General features: G+C 42.1%; 1 protein-coding gene across 2 annotated transcripts; it reads right to left on the minus strand.

Annotated features, from left to right (window-relative positions):
* Window positions 1-762: 762 nt before the first annotated feature.
* Window positions 763-21,780, minus strand: Dck (deoxycytidine kinase). Of its 2 annotated transcripts, NM_024158.2 has the most exon segments (7): window positions 763-4,215; window positions 7,422-7,512; window positions 8,890-9,005; window positions 12,205-12,352; window positions 13,278-13,471; window positions 17,095-17,210; window positions 21,356-21,780. In NM_024158.2, coding segments are annotated over 7 exon segments (783 nt in total). In that variant the 5' UTR covers window positions 21,447-21,780; the 3' UTR covers window positions 763-4,188.
* Window positions 21,781-23,325: the final 1,545 nt, after the last annotated feature.

The following is a 23,325-nucleotide window of genomic DNA, read 5'->3' on the forward strand; positions in this document are numbered from 1 at the left end:
TCTGGAGAAGTGACTCAGCAGGTGTTGCCCTTCCAGAGGACCTAGCAGCAGTCACATCTGGCAGCTCACCACTACCTGAAACTCCAGTACCAGGGGATCAGATGCCTTCGTCTGGTCTTCTCAGAAACCTGGCCTTCTCAAATAGTGGAACACTAAAATACATTCAGTTATATACACACAGACATTCAAAAATAAATAAATAACATTTAAATTACAAATAAAAGATGGGAGGAGGTGGGTCACAGAGGGAGGGGAAACTGCATCAGGATGGAATAAATGAGAAAATAAGCTAATAAAAAGATTTTTAAAAGAATATTGGGGCCGAAGAGATGACTCAGCAATTAAGAGCACTGACTGCTCTTCCAGAGGTCCTGAGTTCAATTCCCAGCAACCACATGGTGGCTCACAACCATCTGTAATGGGATCCGATGCCCTCTTATGGTGTGACTGAAGACAGCCATAATGTTCTCATGTAAGTAAATAATACATAAATAAATAATGGGTTTTTTAAAAAAATAAATACATTAACCATAGTTACCATGTTATGACACATCTCACAAAGCTTCCTCCTAACCAAACTCTGTACCCGATGACTAACATGTCCTATTCGCCAGTGATCACAATTCTCCACCCAGTATGTTTGTTTTAGACTCTGTATAAAGATCATACAGTATTAATCCTTTTGTAACTAAATCATGTCACTTAGTGCGTGTCCTCTAGGTTTATACAGGCTACCACAAATTAATTCCCTTCCTTTTTTAAAGCTGGAACAATTAACATTACTTTAATATGAGAAAACTAAAGCTTCCCTGGTAAGACCGGGAACAAGGTTCGACAATCCCCTCTCAAAGTCCTACCTAAAGTAATAAAAAGAATAGAGAAGGCAATTTTGTTGGGAACAATGACAGAGAAAGTCTCTGTCCACAGCAAGATCATTAAGGCGGAAGAACAACAGAAATGAACAAAAACTTAGAATACATTAACATAGCAAACGCATTACCACTTAGGCGTAAAACAAAAACACATAGAAGATCTATGCGACCTGTATGATAAAAAAGACACAACTTTGAAGCTGTCAGTGAACTAAATGAAATGATACCCATCCATGTTCACTGACAGCAAAATGACAGAGCTCCATGAGTATCCAAATGTCAGAGCTTCCCAACTCGATCTATAGACCCAACAACATGCCAATCGGCGCTGTCAGCAAGTTCTCTTGTGGCTACTGGCAAACCGATTCTAACATTTCCATAGGGGACGAAAGGTCTCAGCGTTGCCCAGCTCAACACTGAAAAGAAGCTGACCATGTGGTGCACAGCTATAAACCAGCACCAAGGACACTGGAGCAGGACTGAGTTCCAGGCCAAGACTTGTAAACAGGCAAATGGAAGGATGGCACCAGTCAACTGGATTACTATAAAACTACAACTGGCGGGGAAGGGGGAGACATCCTCTTGTAGATGGAGGAGGAGGTATGGGATGGGGTAGAACAGTCAGAGGATGGACCAGGAAGGGGATAAAGTCTGGATTGTTAAAAAAAAAAAAAAAAAAAAGATGAATAAAATAACCAACGTCAAGAAACTAGGGAAAGGCTTGCATAAAGATAGTCTCCAAAAAGCTGAGCAAAGCCATAAAAGGAAGCAAAGGTGGTATTGGAACAGGCATACAGTGCACGTGTGTACACACACACAAATCCACAACAAACCTGATTATCGTCACAACACTGAAAATGGATCATAGACCTAAGTGGAAAATACAAAGTTGGAAAATTCCAAGAAGAAAACTAAATGACGCCTGCTTTGGAAAATTAAAACTCTCCCCATATGGCTCAAGAACTTTAAATTCATTTATTGACAAATATTTGAGTGGACAAATGTATTTATATCAAACAACAACAAAAAACAAGTATCACAAAATAAGCTACAGTTATTACCGACTTGAAATTGATTCCTCTTTTCAAAGATCAGTGCTGGCCCACTGAATTATCATCTTTGAATAAGAAACCAAAAAGAAAAAGTAACATTTTAGAAAGAAAAATTATAGCTTCAAAAGAAATGCAATTCATTTCAAGAAAGCATACATTTCTCTTTTTTTTTTTATTAACTTGAGTATTTCTTATTTACATTTAGCATACATTTTTTTTTTTTTTTTGGTTCTTTTTTTCAGAGCTGGGGACCGAACCCAGGGCCTTGCGCTTCCTAGGCAAGCGCTCTACCACCGAGCTAAATCCCCAACCCCAGCATACATTTTTCTTAATATGAATTAGAAAGGTTAATTACTTGGTAAAAATGACACACATTTTAACTTTAAAAACTACAGCAAACAAACAATTAAAAAAAAAAAAAACTTGGTTAATTCTATGTAGGCGTAAGTTGAATCCAAGCATACTTACAACTAAACATAAAAGTAGTTCAGAGGTACGTGCATTCTTAGTGGGAGATTTAGGCCTCCTGGTCTTTGTTAATTTTATTACCTAGTTCAACAAAATTGTTACATTTCCATGATGCACTATATATAAAGAAAAGTTGTTTTATCAGTAATTTCTCTGTGACTACTTTTAAGAAAAATTCTACAAAGCAAGCAAACTATGAAGCCTAGTGTGACCACAGCACTCTCAGCAGAAATGGGGTTTAAATCTCAGGTCAGCAGCCTGCCTATCAGAGGTGGGGCTGAACAGACTGGGAGGCTCAAAAGCTAACCTAGGCCTCTGAGTGTCTCACCATGTCCAAAGCTAAAGAGAGACCACCCGTTATCAACTCAGGGCTGTGGAAAAATGGAAAACCTTGTGATCATTTTACAGGAAAACCTTCTATGATCATTTTACAGGAGAACTAAAAGAAAATTAGTGAGGAAGGTTACCTCAAATAATTTCAAAAAAATCAGAGCCCAGTGTGCTACTGCACACCTTTAGTCTGAGCACTGGGAGTGGGGAGGGAAGCAGAAGTAGGTGGACCTCTGTAAATTCAAGGCCAGGCCAGCCTGGTCTATATAGTGAGCTCCAGGACAGCTAGGGATATGTAGAGACCCTGTCTTAAAAAAAAAAAAAAAAACAAAAAACATAATTCAAACAAGCAACAGCTACCTTAATGAAGCTTTAGACTCATGTAATAAACTTTAGCTACCTCTTAAGTAGAGATCTCTTCTGATGCAAAATTTCATGCAAATAAAGAATACTCTTCCCAGACAAAGAAACAGATTAAAGGGCTGGAGAGATGGCTCAGCGGTTAAGAGCACTGACTGCTCTTCCAGAGGTCCTGAGTTATATTCCCAGCAACCACATGGTGGCTCACAACCATCTGTAATGGGATCCGATGCCCTCTTCTGGTGTGTGTGAGGACAGCTACAGTGTACTTATATATAATAAATGAATAAATCTTAAAAAAAAAAAAAAAGATGCTAAAAAAAAAAAAGAAACAGATTAAAGATTACGAGACTTATAAAGTAATTATACATTTATCAAACTGGAAAGAGTTTAACCTCCTCCTCTACAAACGCACCAGCCACAGCAGTGAACATCACTGTGGTGCTGCTAACATGGTCTCACCCTCACATCGAGCAGAGCAGGAGAGGACTTGATGAAAACATCAAGGGCTAGGGACAGCTCTGTAGGGCTTCCATCTCCAGCTCGACCAAAGGGAACAGGAAGAAAACAACGCAAACGCTGCGACATCCCTACCCCAAGGACTCCTCAAACGCCACTTCTCAGCTTTTAACAGGTACACTACCTTACATAAGATATGCATCCTCATGGTAAAGTGTCCAGTTATGAAACTGCTCGCCACTGAACACCATGAAAACACGTTAACCTGCTCAGGATGACAACTGAGAAGGCAGAGAAGACTGGGCCTGTTAGAACAGTTTATCCATTCACTGCACTGATTCTAGGAAAATCTACTTCCGTACTTCCTGTTGTGAGAGATTACACACCTCTGATTTAAAACCTAAAGGAAGGACGACCAGAAGCAGAGGATGTAGGGAGTAAAGGAAGGACACAAAGTTTTACATACGATTACAAATATTAAATAAACTATATATATATACATGTTATAAAGGAAAGGGGTTTTTCTTAAAACAAAAATGGTTTAAAAACTTTAATCTTCTAAAGACTTTTGCAGTAATATCAAGCTATGGCAATATACAAAACTGAAGTATGTAGAAACATTTTGTTGCCTGTTGTCTCCTGTGCAATCACAAAGTACTCAAAAATTCTTTGACCTGAAGGAAGGAAAAAAAAATGAATACAATTCATTCAATTAATTTGATAGCTAATATTCATCTTCAACTAAGAGAAGAGCTGAACAGCCCAACTGTATAAATAATGATCATGATGGCACAGTTTTTATTTTCAAAGCAAATACCAAGTATTTCAGTAGTAGGATGAATAGCCTAAAATTGTTAATTTACATTTAAGGCTAATAAAAGTTTCAAAAGATTGATATAATTCTAAAAGACTCATTACACTAGTTTTATGGTCTATATGTATATGCATATATACATTAAGGCTGATAAAAGTTTTAAAAGATTAACACTATTCTAAAAGACCTGTAACACTAGTTTTATGGTCTCTATGCACATGCATATGTACGTATGTACATTTAAATAAATAACAGATCTCTGACATATACAGCTTTAATGTTGATAATCAGATAGATATTAAACATCTCTTCAATTCAAACATTTAAAGCTGCGGTATTAAGACACAATTTTCTTATTTTATCTTTTAAGTGAGAATATTTCATCTGCATGTCTATGTACCACGGGTGTGCCTGGTGCCAGGAGAAGCCAGAGAGGGTGTCAGATGCCCTGAAACTGGAGTCACGGCCAGTTCTAAGTCAGCACGCAGGTGCTGGGAAGCCAACTCCAGACTGCTGAGGCGTCTCTCCAGCCCCAAGGCATAAAGTTCTGGAATGTTAGTGCATGGACAAAGCTATATGCCTTCTGAACAAACCTAGCCGGGAGATAAAGACCACGAAGCCAGACTCTCCTTCTCCACTCTGGACTATAAAATTCTCCTTAGAGGGTAAGGGCTAGTGCCTTGTAAAAACATTCCCCCAGATTCTACGATTATTAATTTTTAAAAAGAATAATATGAAATGATTCCAGGTCTAAGAAAGTAAGGCGTTTATTTAAAGCTAAGAAATGTGGTGCTGGAGAGATGACTGGGAGTTTTAAGAGCACTTGGTGATCTTGCAAAGGACCCAGGTTTCATCCCCAGCTCCCATGACGGTTCACAACCACCTGCAGCTCCTGTAACTGCAGGGGACCTGACATCTCCTGGCATCCTGGAGCACCATGCACATGTGTGTACTTATATACTCGCAGACAAGACTCTCACACTCATTAAAAGTAAATTAAATTTTAATAGGGACTAGAGAGATCACTCAGTGGTTAACACCTGCTCTGCCAAAGGTCCTGGGTTCAAGTCCCACACCGGCATGACAGCTCACAACCATCTATGACTACAGTCCCATGAGATCCAATGTCCTCTTCTAGTACGCAGACATACATAAAGGCAATACACCAATGTGCATAGAATGATAAATAAATCTTTTTTTAAAAGATTTAAATAATAAAATAAAATTTAGAAAATGGTTTTACAGGTTCAGTTAAATTGATACTTGGTGTTTTCACAACTGCTATTAATTTTATTTTAATGTATCACATTAATTCTACCTTATGTTTTAATATCATAAATAGTAAGTCACTTGCGTTTTCCACTCATGTATTATTTTATATGATGGGGAACTAACCATATATATAAAGAATCTTAAATACTGAGGCTTCCGATTTCTTTGAGATACAGTCTGGGTTATTCATGAGAGAAACAAGCAAACAGAGGACAACAACAAAAACAGTCTCTAAGTTTCTTTCAAAACTAAACAAAGGTGTGGTTTTCTTCAAACCTGAAATCACTAAATTAATTAATGTGGATAAGAATATTTATTATACAATTCTAATTACCACCTTAAAGATTACCAGCAAGTCTCCCCTCTATATGTGTAGACGACATGATCAATTCTCAACTACTGGAGGGTTAAATTACCCTTTGTTAATACAATGTCTCAATGATTAGAACAAGGCCGACTCTTCCTTAACGTGGTCTCCAACAAAGATTCACAGCAACACTGCCCAATCTCCCAACGTCAACTACAAACGAATGAGATGACATTCTACAGCTTGAAGTACCCTCCATACTGAGTTCCTTGAAAAGCACAAACTAGTTTTCTAAGCAATTTATATTAAAACACTGACATATTGTTGAGGTGTGAAGGAAAAAATGAGAGAAAGCAGGAGAAAGGTGAGAAAAGGCACAAGGCTACAATTACTCCTGTCTTTCCAAAAAGGAAATAAAAAGCTAAAGATATTTTAGCTCAGGTCAGAGCTGGAATTCAAAGCCAGGACTCAAACTAAACAATGTAAAATTTCCTACAAATTCTAAATTTCTTAATGGTGTGGGTGTGTGTGTGTGTGTGTGAGTGTGAGAATGTGTGTGTGTGTGTGTGAGAGAGAGAGAGAAAGAGAGAGAGAGGGAGGGAGAGAGGGAGAGGGAGAGGGAGAGGGAGAGAGAGAGAGAGAGAGAGAGAGAGAGAGAGAGAGAGAGATAAAAGTGCTGTGGTTTGCCCTGAAGTTATCGTATTTTGATGCTAATTCCACTGCCCCTAGGACAGCTGCCTAGTCACATACTCAGGAATCAGGTGACTTGATCAGAACCTGTTCCCCATTGAATTTGTAAAGTACAGGTGTGGGGCAGGTACAGGATAGAAGGAGGCCTGTTATTGGAGGAGAAGGAAGGATGGGCGGGAGAGAAGTTTGAAGGAAGAGAAGAGAGGAGGAGAGAGGAGAGGGAGAGAGAGGCTGAGAAGCGGTGTCAGGACAAGATGGCAGGTGATGTTAAGATTCTGCTCTGTGTATTTACAGGTTGTTATTAATATTCTCAAGGGATGGATGGTACCGGGCTTTGTATGTTTAAGTGGGCAATTATATCTTACCAATTGGATCTAAGATTATTGTGCTGTGTGTTCTTTTATGTGAGGGTTTGGGTGTAGGAAAGTGTGTGGCTGGGCTGTGTTTCCGCCAAGATATCTAGCAGATATCTTGGGGCACCGAGGTGTAGACCCAGTGAGGTAAAAGACACTATACCCTTTTTATTATTATATTTTTACAACAACAAAAGAGAGAGAGAGAGAGAGAGAGAGAGTGTGTGTGTGTGTGTGTGTGTGTGTGTGTGTGTGTGTGTGTGTGTTCGATCTTGGGGCTCAAACCCAGGGCCTCATGAGGGCCTGGAAGCACCCTGCCCACAGGCTACACCCCAGTCCTCTAATGTAATTTTAAAGAAGCTTTTCTGTACGAAGCTGTTTTCACACACTAAGAGGATTGTCTTGGATAGGACAAAACAAATACTAGCCTTTTTCTAAACTCACCTTTTCAACCAGACTTTCGTGTTTGTCTTTAAAGTCTTCATTAACATCCAATGTGAGGATAGGCACCTCTTGGAGATATTCAAAGTTGGTTCTGTTTAAAAAAGATGACCAAATCAGGAAAGCAGTAAATCGAGGAAAACTATGAACAACCCCTACTACTCAAAACTCATTTTATGCTAAGGTTGCCCTGTAGTGGTGCAGCTGGCAGTCTCTTCGTTACATGCGGATTTACCGTCACGTGTACAACAGCCTCAGTTACAGAACATATAAAACTGGGCATTATGATGCATCATTCCTCAAAAGCAAAAAACTAAGAGGTTTTGTGTTTCGAGGATAAAGAAGCCACTGGTACAGTGTAGTGCAGAGCAGTTACCTAGTGTGTCCAAAGCAATGGGCTCCGTTCCCAACACTTCCAAAAAATAAGGAAAACTGAACCAACCACAAGAGCCATTCAGAGCCTCAGGGCTATGCTGTCACAGTTCCATACTGTCTAAGAGCTGACTGGGACAAAGTTCACGCCATTAACCAGCCTACTGTCTACGTGTTTTCAAGTGTGATTGAAAACACCAGCTTAAAATATATCCCAGTATCTCCCCTTGGCCACGTGGGATGCATGCCAAGAACTCAGTGAGACTGAAACCACGGGCAGCATGCACTTCATATACACTGGTTTTTCTCTTACATAGATATACATATACAAATTCAATGTTCTTTCTACTTGAAAACTGCCTTTTCCTAGCCAGGCTGTGGTCCAGCCTGGTCTACAGAGTGAGTTCCAGGATAGCCAAGGCTCTTGGGAGAAACCCTGTCTTGAAAAACCTAACCACCCAACCAACCAACCAAACAAGCAAGCAAACAAACACCCTGCCTTTTCCTTCCCTCATGTTGAGAGCATTCCCTTTTCAGCTGAAAAAACAGTGTGGTTCTCTCTGGCATAAGGTTACTAATATCCCTCCCTACTCATTTCAGAGCCATTACCAAGGCAAGGATGATTGGTTATAAGCACTGTCATACTGTGACAAGTTACTAATGACAACAGAGCACTTCCTGGATACGCAGGACAGAAGGACCACAAAAGGGTGGCCTCAAGCTCCTGGCCTCCCAGAAAACAGACTACAGACAGGTACAATCAGCTTAGCAAACTTTATGAAATTTCACATTTAATATTTTTAGATTAAAGCTACTATTGTATAACTAGAAGTATAAAAACTGAAACATCGTATATATATATGAAGTATATATCGTCAGGCTATACCACCTTAAATTATTTCTGAATGTATCTTAACATACACAATCATTTATCATTTAAAGCATCGGTTCCATTAGAAGATAGTTACAAAGCCTTCAAGCAAGAATCTCGGGAAAATGAGCAAATACATAAATAAAAGTAAACGCTTGCACACGCTGCTACTATGTCTGGGAAATCTGATTAAGAGAATCAGACAGGCAAACAGCGTAAAAGTCTTACTTCAGAGTCCGATGAAGGAGCCAGCTTTCGTGTTTATAGTGAAGTTTCTCTAAATATTCAAGAGGAATGCCTTGCTCTTCATCCCTTCCCCGTATATATATTCTATTTAAGCACTTCTAAAAGCAAGACATGAAAAAAAAGTCAAGTAATTATTTGTGTCTGCTGTTGTAAAAATGTTATCTTCTGGTATCTTTTCCGTTAGCTGAAAACATGTATTTATTTCTCCTAGAAAACTGAAATACCCAATTTTTCCCTGTAAGTCCTTATTTCAGCCAGATGATAGTTCCAAAGTACTCAGAAACTTGAAAAATAAATCAGTATTCACACATGAAAGACACTAATTTAGGTATGACAAAAGAGTAAGGGGGGGTAATAGTTCATTAAATATTTACCACATTTTTTTTTTAAATCTATCCATCCTAATTGGGTGCTAAGCACACAAGTTTATGTCTGTTTTTCTGTACTCCGTCCCTGTAAGAGTGGCTCACCACCGGGTGGAAGCTCTAAACTGCCATGCCCTAAAAGAACACAGGACTTTATACCTGTCCTCAGTTTGTATTACTAAGCAAGGTGGCACCAGCCACTGTGGCTTTTCAGCACTTGAAACATGGAGAATGTGGCGACCGAGGAACAGAATTTTCAAACTTTATGTATAATTGTAATAATTATAAACTTAAATAGTCACATTAAACCATGGTATTCTAAATCATTTTTCTCTAACAGTATAAAGCAAATGAAATGTCAATCAATTTGTGAGAGCGCACAGACACTCAGATGTCAGATCCTCCACACCGTGCTATCTCTAGTAAGGCACCCGTCTACAATGTACAAGGTCCTGGGTTCAATCCCCAGCCCTGCAGAAAGGAAGAAAAAAATGGATCTCTAACAAACAACATTTAGGAGATAGAGCAGCACATAAACTGGGCCACAGCCTGCTATGAATCCCTTTTCAGTAATGAAGATATAAATGAGCCAGGTATGGTGGCACACACCTTCAATCCCAGCAGCCCAGAGGCAGAGGCAGGCGCACCTCTAATCACTTGGAGGCCAGCCCGGTCTACATAGTGAGACCCAGGGCAGCCAGGGCTACATAGAGAGAGCTTGTCTCAAAAACAAAACAAAACACAAAAGATTACATAAATGAGAGACTGGGAATACAGCTCAGTCAGGAGAGTCCCAGGACGCAAAAAATCTGAGAGAAGGTGGTTAGAAGCAGCCACATCCTCAGGGGCGGCCGGCCAGCCACTCTAGACAACCAGTGAGCTTCCAGTTCAGAGTCCCTGTCTCAAAAAACAAGAGGGTGAAAGAGAAATAGTCTTCTCCAGGGATGAGCCCCATGATAGGTTATCCAATCCCAAGCAGCCAAACAGCCTGTATTTACAACTGTGTGTGTGTTGTGAGTGTGTGTGTGTGAGTGTGTGTGTGTGTGAGTGTGTGTGCGTGTGTGTTGTGAGTGTGTGTGTGCATGTGTGTGTGAGTGTGTGTGTGAGTGTGTGTGAGTGTGTGTGTGTGCGTGTGTGTGCGTGTGTTGTGAGTGTGTGTGTGTGCATGTGTGTGTGAGTGTGTGTGTGAGTGTGTGTGAGTGTGTGTGTTGTGAGTGTGTGTGCGTGTGTGTGTGTGTGTGTTGTGAGTGTGTGTGTGTGTGTTGTGAGTGTGTGTGCGCGCACACATGCACATGCAACAATAATAATTGAAAGTGAGGAAATGGTAGAAGTTGGGAGAGGAGGGAAGCGAGAAAGGACATAAAGAAGAGAACTTAAATATGAAATTCTCAGTGGTCAGTCAGTCTAGCTGACCTGACCTTTCTGGATCCATTATGTAATACATGCATAGAACAGGAATTTATCTAACACAAGGGGTCTTTCCAGGGGATCTCCCTTAGCTGAAAATGACAAGATCTCTAAGTCTCTTTGCATGTGTGTCACTTGTACTGAGTCACAAGTAACCATAAAATGTTTCTTAAAGTGAACCAAGATCTCTAAGTCTCTTTGCATGTGTGTCACTTGTACTGAGTCACAGGTAACCATAAAATGTTTCTTAGAGTGAACTTCAACAGTGTGATATTCGCAAAGCAAGCACTCATTGCTCCCATCGTGTCTCCACTGGCCCTAAGAATCCAACAGTAGCTAAAACACCTACTCCCAGTTCCACTTCATCGAGCCTATGCTACACAAGTGGCTTCAGTGAGTCTCTCATTCCAACTGTGATGGGATATGAGGATCTGAGTAAGTGAGGAATTAAGACAAAAAATAAAATAGAACTGGATGAAGAACAGAGAAGACCAAGCTCGCCACATCTAGATTTCTAGTTTGTGAAAACTTGTAGTGTTGTTAAGTTTCCAGGTGAGGAGTTAGAGGGTTAGTTGTTTTATTATTTATTTATTTATCTACTTATCTATTTATTTATTTATTTAACTTACTAACTTTACATCCAGCTCACTGCCCCCCTCCTAGTCACACCCTCCCACAATCCTTTCCCCAACCCCACCCCTTCTCCTCTGAGCAAGTGGAGGCCCCTCTGGGTATCCCTTCGCCCTGGCACGTCAAGTCTCTGCCAGGCTAGGCACTTCTCCCACAAGGCAGCCCGGCTAGAAGAACGTGTCCCACATACAGGCAACAGCTTTAGGGACAGCCCCCACTCCAACTGTTAGGGACCCACATGAAGAGCAAGCTACACATCTGTACCAGGAGGCCTAGGTCCACTTTATCTGTATGAGTGTCTGGCTGCACGTACATCTGGCCATCCCATGTATGTAGTGCCCACAGGACAGAAGAGGTTGTCAAATCCCTTGGAACTGGAGTTACAGGTGAGCCACAATGTGGAATCTAAGAATTGAACTTGGGTCCTCTGGAAGAGCAGTCCTATTAACCGCTGAGATCTCTCTCCGTCTTAGAAGTTGGTTCTAAGTTGTTATTACTCCAACCAACCAGAGCTCCCGGGACTAACCACTACCGAAAGAGTACACATGGACCGACCCAGGGCTCCAACTGCATATCAGCAGAGAATAGCCTTGTCGGGGCACCAGGGGAAGGGGAAGCCCTTGGTCCTGCCAAGGCTGGACCCCCAGTGCAGGGGAATATGGGGGGGGGGGGGGGGCAATAAGGGGGATGTTTAGGGGGAATACCCATATGGGGGAAGGGAGGGGAGGAAATGGGGGCTTATGGACAGGAAATCAGGAAGGGGACTAACCTTTGAAATATAAGTAAAGAAATATATTTTAAAAAAATAAAAAAATTGTTATTACTACAACCTTCTTGTGATTTCTGATATTACCTTAAAATTTCAACGGCACAAGCAAATGCTTATTGGTCTTACCTCTGGAGTAGCTCGAAGATAAATTATTCCATCCAATTCAAGGCTTTGGCCAAACTGGCTATTCATCCAGTCATGCCAGTCTTGATATATTGTCCATTCTGTTTCATTCATGCAGTCAGATTCATACAAATTAGATGCGAAAATATACCTGAAAAAGAATCTTTGTCAGCATATACAGCCTTTCAAACACCGACATACCAAACAGAAAAGAGAACACGGGTATAAACACGCTCCTAAATCCTGTAGTCTTGTGTGCCTTGGAAGACACACATGAAATGTCTTCCCAAGTACAAGAAATGTCTTCTTTGCCAGTAGCTCTCAAATTGCTGGCTAAGGATCCCTGGAGATCCCCACGCTCCTTCCAGTTCTGAGACGCTGGCTTGCCACACACACTACCATCCTTCACCAAAACACATCACAAATATGCCAGCGTGGACGAATGCCCACTGTTAGGTCAGACGATAAAGAGCTACAGAACGTAAAGCAGTGTCGCTCTTTTCACTATGTTCACTCCCAACTTTTTTATCAGAAGTTATAGCTGCTACCACAATGAATTTGTATATTGTTTGTATACTGATTCTCAATCTTTCTGTTGTTACTGTGCTTAATTTCTAATAGCATATGAACCAAGTGACAAAACTTTCTAGACTACTCAACAATTAAAGGAAAGGGGTCCCAGGACCAAGAACTTTATAAGCCCCTATTCTAAGATAGTTTTGGAGGTGAAAGCTCCTGGTATAAGAAGGGTAACTCTAAAACACCTTTAGACAAGCTAAATTTTTATCTCCTTTTTCTAGTTGAGAGTCTAGGAGTAAATCCAGATATAATCAGAATAGATGAGGATTTTTAAAGGACTGGAAGGAAAGAATTTCTTTGGAAAGTCAAATTAGATGAGCATCTTATTCCGTAGTCCCTGTCCTAATGTCATTAGCAACTCGATGCTAAAGGTATTTTTAAGTGTCATTTTCTATCTAAAACCTCCACTCAGCCTCTAATTTGATTACCAGGAAATGAGAATAAAGAAAATGTCTCATTATAAACTCCCAAGAGCCAAATATAAGCCATTTGCATACCTGTCACTATACACAGATCGTTCAAAAAATAATACAGGTTTCTCTGCATCCCTGAGCCTGCCGTTGAGAGAGGCAAGCTGGGCCCGGATCCGGCTGAGACAGGCGTATGATTGGAAGATAAAAGACCACCGCTCAGGTTTCTCATACATCATCTGAAGAACATTCCCACCACTCTTCTGAGATGTTGTCAACTCCTATTTTACATTGTCAAAACAAACAAACAAACAAACAAACAAACCGATATAATTGCCAATGGAGTTACAATAACTGTTTTGGTTTTTTGGTTTCTGAGACAAGGTGTCAATCTGTAGCTCTGGCTGTTCTGGAACTCACAGACATCCACCTACCTCTGCCTCCCAAATGCTGGGATTAAAGGCATGTGCCACTATGCCCGTCTATTTAACTTTTTAAGAGGTTCAAAAGAGAAATGGGGGATGGGGAGTGTGTGCTGGAAATATGGCTCAGTGGTTAAGAGCACTTGCTCTTCTCCCAGAGGACACAGGTCTGGTTCCCTATAACCATGTGGTGGCTAAAAAAATGTAGTTAGAAGCCAGGTGGTTGAAGCACATGTCTTTAATCCCAGAGGCAGAGGCAGGTGGATCTCGAGTTTAAGGTCGGGCTGGTCTATAGAGCGAGTTCTAGGACAGCCAGGGCTACATAGAGAAACCTTGTCTCAGAGCGGGAGACAGTGCAATTCCAATTCCAGAAAAATCTAACATCCTCTTCTGGCCTCATGGGCACCTATGTGGTACAGACATACATACAAGCAAACACCCACACACATAAAAGATAAATAAATAGAGAAATTTCACAAATAAATCCATAATTACTAGACCATTAAGTTCCTCTTCCTTCCCCTTTTCTAGCATGACTTATGTTATCTACTGCCTAAAATAACCTTAAATCTTCCTCACAAGTAACTAACAGCCTACAGAAGACATTGGCAATACTTCACAGCTAACAAAAGATACTCAGATTTATGTTTCTGTTTTTAAAACAGAAAAGATAAACAATATGGCACTTATATTGCTTTCCCAGAATAATGAGCTACAGGGCTAGCAAGGTCCCTGGAAGTGTAGCCACTCAAGCCTGACAGGAAAAGTCTGATCCTCCGAATGCACGTACAGGTAGAAAACGCCAAATCCAAAACCTGTCCTCTGACCTCCAACTACTGTGTCAAATTTATGCCTGCATATATACCACATATACACACAAATAAATTTTTATTAAAAAAAGTCAGCTACCGGGGTACAGGTCCCAGCAACACAAGGCAGCTCTCTGTAATTCCTTTCAGGGAATTTGATGACCCCTTCTGACCTCTGCAGGCACCATCACATGGTGCACATACATACACACACAGTCAACCCATTCCTACACATAATAAAATAATAAATCTCTAAGAAAGTCAACGACAGCTAAGTCCCATCTGCCTCTCCCAGGTCAGACACATACACTGTTTAACCGCTCCCACCATTCCCCAGCTGTCTAAGAGAACTAACTTAAGGGCTCTTCCAGTGACTTGAGCTCTCATCCTTATAGACAACACCTAAGTTGAAATCATCAAGGGGTGAAAAGGTGTCAGAGCTTAAAAGAGTGCCCTGCGGGGGCCTCGTGACTGTTGTGAGCCTGTTCTGACTATGGTGAGCCACTCTGATTTCCCTGCAGCACATTTCTCTAGCCCAGGGGAAAAAATCCAAAGTATAAAAACCAAAGTACACTGACTACTCTATGTGTGTGTTTTCACAACATCATAAAGCTAAAAAAGATGGTAGGTTAAACCACTGAGCTAGGGTTAAACCTTAGGCTGGGTGTACTCATTGCCTCGCCTCCTTAGGTATGAGTCTGTAACTCCAATCTTGTGATGTGACAGAGAAAAGTGATGCTCCAAACTTGCAATCCAATGCGATGTTGTTGGGACCAATATTTTCAGCATTGAGGAAAAAATATAAACATAAAAAAATTAGCTTAAAATGCATTGGCTGCTCTTCCAGAGGTCTGAGTTCAATTCCCAGTAACCACATGGTGGCTCACAACCATCTATAATAAGCTCTTGTGCCTTCTTCTGTCATACAGGCATACATGCAAATAGATGACTCATTTACATACATAAATAAAAATCTTTCTTTCTTGAGACAACTGTCTACGCTGACCTCAAGTCCCCAGCACAGGCAAACCCACCTTAGTCTCTTACTGCATGAATAGAGCTAAAGCACTCAAACTAACAGATTGATTTTATTTATTTATCTACCTGCATACCTACTTACTTACTAGTGTTTTATTGCATCTATTTATTTACTGTATATGTGTGAGGTACAATCATGGCAGACAGAGGTCGGAGGACGGAAGTTCTGGTTAGTTCCTTCTACAACATGTGTCCTGGGAACTGAACTGAGGTCATCAGACTTGGTAGAAAATTCCTTTGCCCCTGAGGTATCTCATAGACCCCACCCCCAGCCTAAAGTTAACTATGCTCTGCAAATACAAGTATGAGAAATATCTTTAGTTATCAAAACCTTATATCCAACACACACACACACACACACACACACACAGAGTTACATATATCCCTGTGTAGCTAGTTTTCTGTCAACTTTACACAAACTACAGTCATCTGAGAGGAGGGAACCACAATTGAGAAGAGGCCTCCATTAGATCTGGCCGTAGGCAAGCCTGTAGGGCCTCCCTGGGCTGCTAGTAAACAGCCTCTTCCAAGTCCTCTGCTCTCAGCTCCTGTCCTCAGGGTCCTCCCCTGCCTGAGTTCCTGTCCTGATTTTCTTAGATGATAACCACTATGAGAAAGTGTAAGCAAAAGAAGCCTTTTCCTCCCCAAGTTGCTACTGGGCGTGGTGTTTCAGGACAGCAATAGTAACCCTAGGTAAGACACCCCAGAAGGCTACAAACAGAAATTCTTGCTACTGGTTTTCTTCTATATGACTTACATTTTAAATATCCAATATTTCCCAGAAATGCTCATATTAGTACTTGTATTTTTTTTCAACTTGCTTCAGACTGAACAAGCATCCTTTTTCTCTAATTTCAATTTCATTTCTCCAGAAATAAAACCCCCTAGCAATCATTATCACACACAGCCACAACTTCCACTTTGATAAAATGGAATTTAACTCTTTTTATCCCCTTACTTGCAATGCCATATTGAAAAGCGTTAGTGGGGTTGGGGATTTAGCTCAGTGGTAGAGCGCTTGCCTAACAAGTGCAAGGCCTGGGTTCGGTCCCCAGCTCCGAAAAAAAAAAGAAAAAAGTGTTAGTAACACGAAATATGTCCAAAATGAAATTTTGTGGAGGATGATGTTATAGTACAGAGTAATTAGAGATAAATTGGTTTCCACATGACAAAGGGCTGAAGAGATCAATAAAATTCAACTACTGGAGGCTTTGTGTTTTCTTATTTGTTTCCATTTAAAATGCAGAAATCACTCAAGAGTTTTAACCTGTAATTAGGTTTTAAAATTATTTCAAGTTTTTAAACTTTAAAAACCTTTTAAACTTACATATAATATGTAAATCTTGAAATGCACAGCTCGCTGAATTTTTGCACATACAACTAGACTTGAGAGTTTTATTGGAAAGGTGGGGGTGGTGGGGGGTGCTATCCAAGAGACACGATACGCTGCTTCTCTAACGTAAAGAATTTTAATTTTTTTTTAATGTATGGATGTTTTCCCTGAATGGATGTCTGTACATATATACGTCCTCGGTGTCCTTGGAGACCAGAAGACGGCATCGAAGCTGTAGCTGGTTAGGAGCTGCTCCACGGGTCCAGCACCAAGACTATACTCACGTAGGTTGCCCTGCATACCTCAAACTCATCTTGGGTACTCTGCACATTGCACCACCTGGCCACAGGCTCAGGAACCACTTCCCAATCCTCACAGACTTGCTTTAAGATATTCACAAACGTTGACTTCCCGGCAGCTGTGGTCGAAGAGAAAGACAATTAAGAAAAGTTGTTAAAAGAGCAAAACACAAGCGATGGTCATCAGTTTTTAAGACTAATACTGAACAACACATACATACGCAGAAAAACACAGAGACCTTTCCCTTCCACCTTTTTAAAACTTAATGATGATCTCTAGACAACTGTACTGAACAAAGGTGTTATTGTTTTAGTTTACCTAAGGCAAGGAACTGAAGAATTCAAACCCTGGTCAAGTCTACCAGGGTCCATCCAGGCTTCTGTATTTTCAAAACCGCCCTTTCTACCGGCTCTGCTTTCTCAGTCTTATGAGCTTACTGGGAGCAACCACACTTCTGACCCTAGCACTCAACAGGTAAAGAAAAAGGACTCTGAATTCCAGGCCAGCCTGGGCTACATAGTGAGACACTCTCTCTACAAACACATACCTATAGCCCCAGAACTTGGGGGCTCAGGCAGCAGGATTGCTATGAGATGAAGTAACAAACCGGCCTAGAAGGTGAGTGCGAAGCCAGCCTATGCTGCAGAGCAAGAAAGAGCATGCCTCTCTAACCCTGCAAAAATAACAACCAATTTTTTTAAAGAGGGGAAAAGGAAGCTAGAGTCCCTAATACAACAACAAAAAGTACCAAGAAGGCAGGCGTGGTGGCATATGCCTTTGATCCCAGCACTTGGGAGGCAGAGGCAAATGGATCTCCTGGTCTATAGAGTGAATTCCAGGACAACCAGGGCTACAGAGTAGCCCAGCCTCAAAAAACAAAACAAACAAACAAAAATGATGATGATGATGATGATGATGATGGTGGTGATGGTGATGATGGTGATGATAAATAAACCAATTAAGAAATACCTATAAAAACCAATAACCACCCAATGCTTAAGAGCTGGTAACTATTGCTATCTGACCATAAGTCCTATAGCTAATAGAAATTATTTTAAGTCTTGCAAAGCACTTCCTAGGAGTAAAAGCTGTGGAAATCTGCCCCACATTTATGGCTCTGTGCTCTCTACCAAGCCGTTTAAAAAAAAGAAAAGACATGTTTTGCTTTTCCAGACCATCTCCACTGATTTCTGAGCTGCCTAGGAAAGAACAGAACAGAATGAGCTTACGTGTAATCAGGACATACTATACTCCCTGTTTTCTATCAGTGAGTCTGGACTTTGTGGCTTAAGAGGGTGTAGCAATACTTCTAATGAGCACCACGCCCTCTCTATCAGAAGTCACCAACTGTGGTCATACAAGGCATCACCAGCTATTATCAAATTCTTTCTTCCTCTACGTCTTACTAGACACACACACACACACACACACACACACACCCTATATAGCTTCAATATATTTGTCAAGTGTCCTCTTCCTTATAAAATGGACTTAAGGTTGGCACAGAACTATCTTTGACTTGAGACGTACACTCAAACCACCAGCACTGTACCAGACTCGTGCACAGAGCAGAGGAAAGGGAGATCCACATGGTGACAGGTGACAAGACAGGGCAGGTGAGGAGCGCAACATGAAAGTATATTAAACACGAAGTGTATCCAAAACAGAAGAGATAAATGTAAAGATCAACTGGGTGTCTACCGAGTTTGTGGGGAGAACCCTAGTGGCTGAAATTCTGTGCGGAAGGGCTTCAGTTTACAGACAGTACTCTATCTAGAAGAATGACTGGAATGAGCATCATTCATTGGACTAGGCAGAAAAGAGAACATGATATTCGGGGGTACTCAAGAAACACACCAACGTTATCGCAAACTACTCAAGAGTCTAAAAGCACTTAAGCCTGCTTCCAACAGTGATTACAACCAGAAAAGGCTCACACAGTCAGACTTTAAAACTAAATGCTAAATTTGACTTCAAGCTGAGCAGTCCCCAAATAGTCACTTCCAGCTCCTTCCTTAACTTTTCAGAGGGAGATCAGAGCGGGACAAAGAGCTAATAAACTAATATTCCACGAAGATGAAAGACCACAAGAATACCTATGAATAGCTTTACAAGGCACGGGAAGAGAGGTGGTACACAAGGCTTTGATCCCAAGCACCCAAAAGCAGTAGAACTCTGTATTCGAGGACAGACTGGTCTACACAGCGAGTTCCAGGCCAGTCAGGACTGCATGGTGAAACCCTGCCTCAAACAGAGCACAACTAGAAAGTCATGGTTAACTAACAGAGTCCTTAATGTCAGAGAAGCACTACCGTTCTAAAAGTCATTCTGAACACACTAAAATGAGCCTCCATAAATCTAAACTACGGAGTAGCTCAGTACCACAGAACATGAGAAAACAGGTTACATAACCAATGACCAAGCAAACTTCAAATTTTAGGAAGAACATAAGAATTACGAACCAGTCTTCGCAGATTGCACAATTTTTACAGTAACAGGTTATCTGGACCTGACAAATGACGTCATAAGGTGATGTAAACAACCTTACAATCTAAATGACACTTCCTCCAACAGAGTTGTACTCCTAGTGCTTGCCAAAGCTTGAATTATTATTATTTTTTTTTTTTTTTGGTCAAAGATCTAGATGTTTAAGGGAAACCTCAACTTGTAACTGCTAGTAAGTAAGTCAGTCATTTTTCCTAATAATGGGCAAATGCAGGCTACTAATGTGAGGCTCTTTTCTGGTCAGTAGAGGTCAGGGAGGGATGTTAAGCATGGATAGCACAATTCTATCTGTATGTAGAAAGACAGCTCTGGAAGCAAGGAAGCAGGAGATGGAGCTGCCCATTCAGAAATTATTCCAGTGCCGAGAAGATTAAAGAAGCATGAAGGAAAGGAGATGACGAGGTAATATGTTGCCTACTTGGATCCATTATGGTTCGGGTCCAAGGGGTTGTCCACTGACATTTACCCCAAAGATGACCTTACTGAGCGCTTTCTCCCGTCATGACACATGGCCATCTTTATCCATCCACTAAGACGCTCCGAGGATTCTTACTAGTAAGATAACAAACATCTCAAAGAACTTATAAGACATGAGGATCTCTTCCAGAGATGTGTGTCTTAAATGTGGGGCAAGGAAAACACGCCGTCTTTGTGCTCTACTCTCTTGATGCTTACATCTGCTCCCCTCTTCAAGAGGGGTGCTTTGAAGGTGGTAAAAATGAGAACATCTGCTGCATACATGAATAGTCAGTACTCAACCTGCAGCCCACAACCTAACAGCTGTTCCAAAACAGGAAACGTTGGTCGGTTTCCCGCGGTAGGACATGTACAAGAATGAGAAATTCACGGTCCCCATGCAAAATGACATGCACAGTCTAGCTTACCCCCAATAAGATTAAGGACGGAAACTCTCATAGTCCTTGAGCCACACCTAATACTTACCTGTATGTGGGAAAGGGAGTAAAAATCTGCACACTATCAAAATCATTAAAAGCTGCTTTCCTCATGCCTCACATAGTGTTAGGTATTGCTACAGAGGCCAACCAAATGTCAACAACCAGGAAGACGTGGTGTATACGGTTCATTGTAATATTACTTAACAATTTTTAAAAACTGTATTACACTGGGCCAGACTCGGGAGGCAGAGGCAGGCGAATCTCTGAGAGCTCATGGCCAGCCTGGTCAACACAATTAACTCCAAGACAGTCAGGTCTAAAAAGAGAACCAGTCTCAAAACAAACAAATAGATAAAGTTCTACAGAAATAAACATCATGAATGAGTCTTAATGGCAGTCTAGTCAACTAAACAAGACACAGAAAACCAGACGCTCTGGTTTTGGGGTAGGGCATCGTAGAAAAACAAAACTGGCAGGGATTAAAAAAAGGAAACATGTCAGGGCTCGTCTGAGGATGGGAAGGGGGAAAGCGCTGACTACAAAGAAGCACCAAGGGAACTGGAGATGGAAATGACAAAAAATGGTCTCAATTTTGCGGGAAAACCCCAAGTCAGTGAAGACTACCGGAAGAGCGCATCTAAAAGGGGGTTCGTTTACCTACGCTACATCTCAAAAAAAACAGCACCCCCCTAACCGCGCCCCGAACCCTGGCGTTTTTAAGTTCCCAACAAAGGATGCAGTGGTCCAGAGCGCGCCTCACAAAGCCCCCGCTGGCGCCGGGCCAGACGAGCCACCGCGCCAGCGCGGGCAGGGCGGCGGGGAGGAATCGCCAAGCACCAGCCCCGCACCGGGGACACCTTACCGATGTTCCCTTCGATGGAGATCTTCTTGATGCGGGTGCCCTCAGAGCTGGTTGAGGGAGAAGAGCAGAACCTCTTAGGTGGGGTGGCCATGCCTAAGGACGCGGGACCTGCAGGAAGGCGGCGGCGGCGGCGTCGGTAGCTCGGGGTTGCAGCGTCAATCTCGCGCCGGCGGGACCCGCACTTTGACTTTGGCGCGCGGAGGCGCAGGCGACTGGGCGGGCCTGCGAAGGACCCCGCCCTGGCAGCCCCGACTCCCACCCTCCAAGCCTTGCCCTCGCGAGCTCTGCACAGTGCGCAACTCCACCGGGAGGGCGAGGCGCCCCGGGAGAGGAGGGCAGGGGGCGGGACTTGTGAAGCGAACCCGGAGAGCCAGGCGACTGACCCTGCGCGACGAGCTGTGAGCCGGCGGGGGCGGGCCTCGCATAGAGTCGTGGGCGGGCAGGGGCGGGGCCTGTGCGAGGAGCAGTTTCTAGGGCAGGGGGCAGGGCTTGTACCTTAGATGGAAGGGCGGGGGCGGGCCTTGCGCAATGAGCTCATTTGAGGGCAGGGGCGGTGCTTGAGTGAAGCACCCAAGGAGAGTGGGGGTAGGCTTTGCAGGACAAGCCCTTGGGACCCAGTCAAGCTTCGTGGTTTGAACCTTCCTGGGAAGAAAAGCAGGAAGTAGGGCTGGAGAGATGGCTCAGCGGTTAAGAGCACTGGCTTCTCTTCCAGAGGTCCTGAGTTCAATTCCCAGCAACCACAAGGTGGTTCACAACCATCTGTAATGGGATCTGATGCCCTCTTCTGTTATTCAGGCATATATGCAAATAAAACATTCTTAATAAAAGAAAAAGAAAAGCAGGAAGTAGTAATTTCAAAGAGCCACAGCAGGTGTTTTCCTGTAGTTGGCCCGCACTGTCTTAAGCGTTATTTCGTTAAGGTGCGATCCAATGCGACCCACCAAACTGCCCGGAATGACAGGAAGTGCAGGAAAGGAGGGAGTGGCTACTGGTTTAAAGTTTGAAAGGAGAAGCGAGACTGGAAACAGTCATTAAGCCACCCAAGCTCTCCCCTTTAATTTGCTGTGCTGTTTATAAAGTTACCCAACACTAGGCATGTTCCTCAGCAGCACGGCCGTGACTTAACATTGCATCTCCATCGCCTAACACGTAATTAATGTCTAAAGTCATGTACGTCATGAGCTAGAGACAGGTGCAATTTAATCAGGGTAGAGCTAGTAAAAAGATTACCCAATCTGGAGGTCAAGTTATCAACAAAAACAAAGAAACTTAATTGTTTTTTAACTATCATTTGACCTAAAATATGCCCTAAGAATGGACCTAACCCTAACTATCATTTGACCTAAAATATGCCCTAAGAATTGACCTAAAATATGCCCTAAGAATGGCGACTTACTTTTACAAAATAAAGAGCAGAAATTAAAGTGAGTCTGTGGACTGACTGGATTTAAGGCCCACCCACTCCATAAGATGTAACGCATACCTGACACTGCTTGGGTGGCAATCCGAATACTGTTTTGCTAAAGTAACTAAACAATACAATGATACCTAGTGACATTGTGCTATACCCATAGGTCAATAACTGGTTTAGCCAGCATCAGAGAAGCTTCCTTCTGCAGAACAAGGGGACAAAACCAGAAACCCACCAAGGGACAAAGTGCAGAGAGAGACCTTGGAATACTCAGCTTTAAATGGAATGTCTCCACCAAACCCCTCTCCTCAGGGCTCTGGGAACCTCATAGAAAAGGATGAGGAAAGAACATAGAGCCAGAGGCAATGGGAGGCAACAAGGAAACAAGGCCCTATAAACACAACCAGACCAACACATTATGAATTCACGGTGAGGCAGCATGCATAGTCCTGCAATGGTGCTAAGCCAGTTGGGGTCCAAGAGCTGAAAGTGGACACATGGCCCCGACCCTAGCCCAGTAGTTATTCCAATTGAAAACTGCTTGCAAATGAAAAATTCA

Source organism: Rattus norvegicus, chromosome 14 (genome assembly GCF_021556685.1).
Source record: "Rattus norvegicus strain SHRSP/BbbUtx chromosome 14, alternate assembly SHRSP_T2T, whole genome shotgun sequence".
Lineage (NCBI taxonomy): Eukaryota > Metazoa > Chordata > Mammalia > Rodentia > Muridae > Rattus > Rattus norvegicus.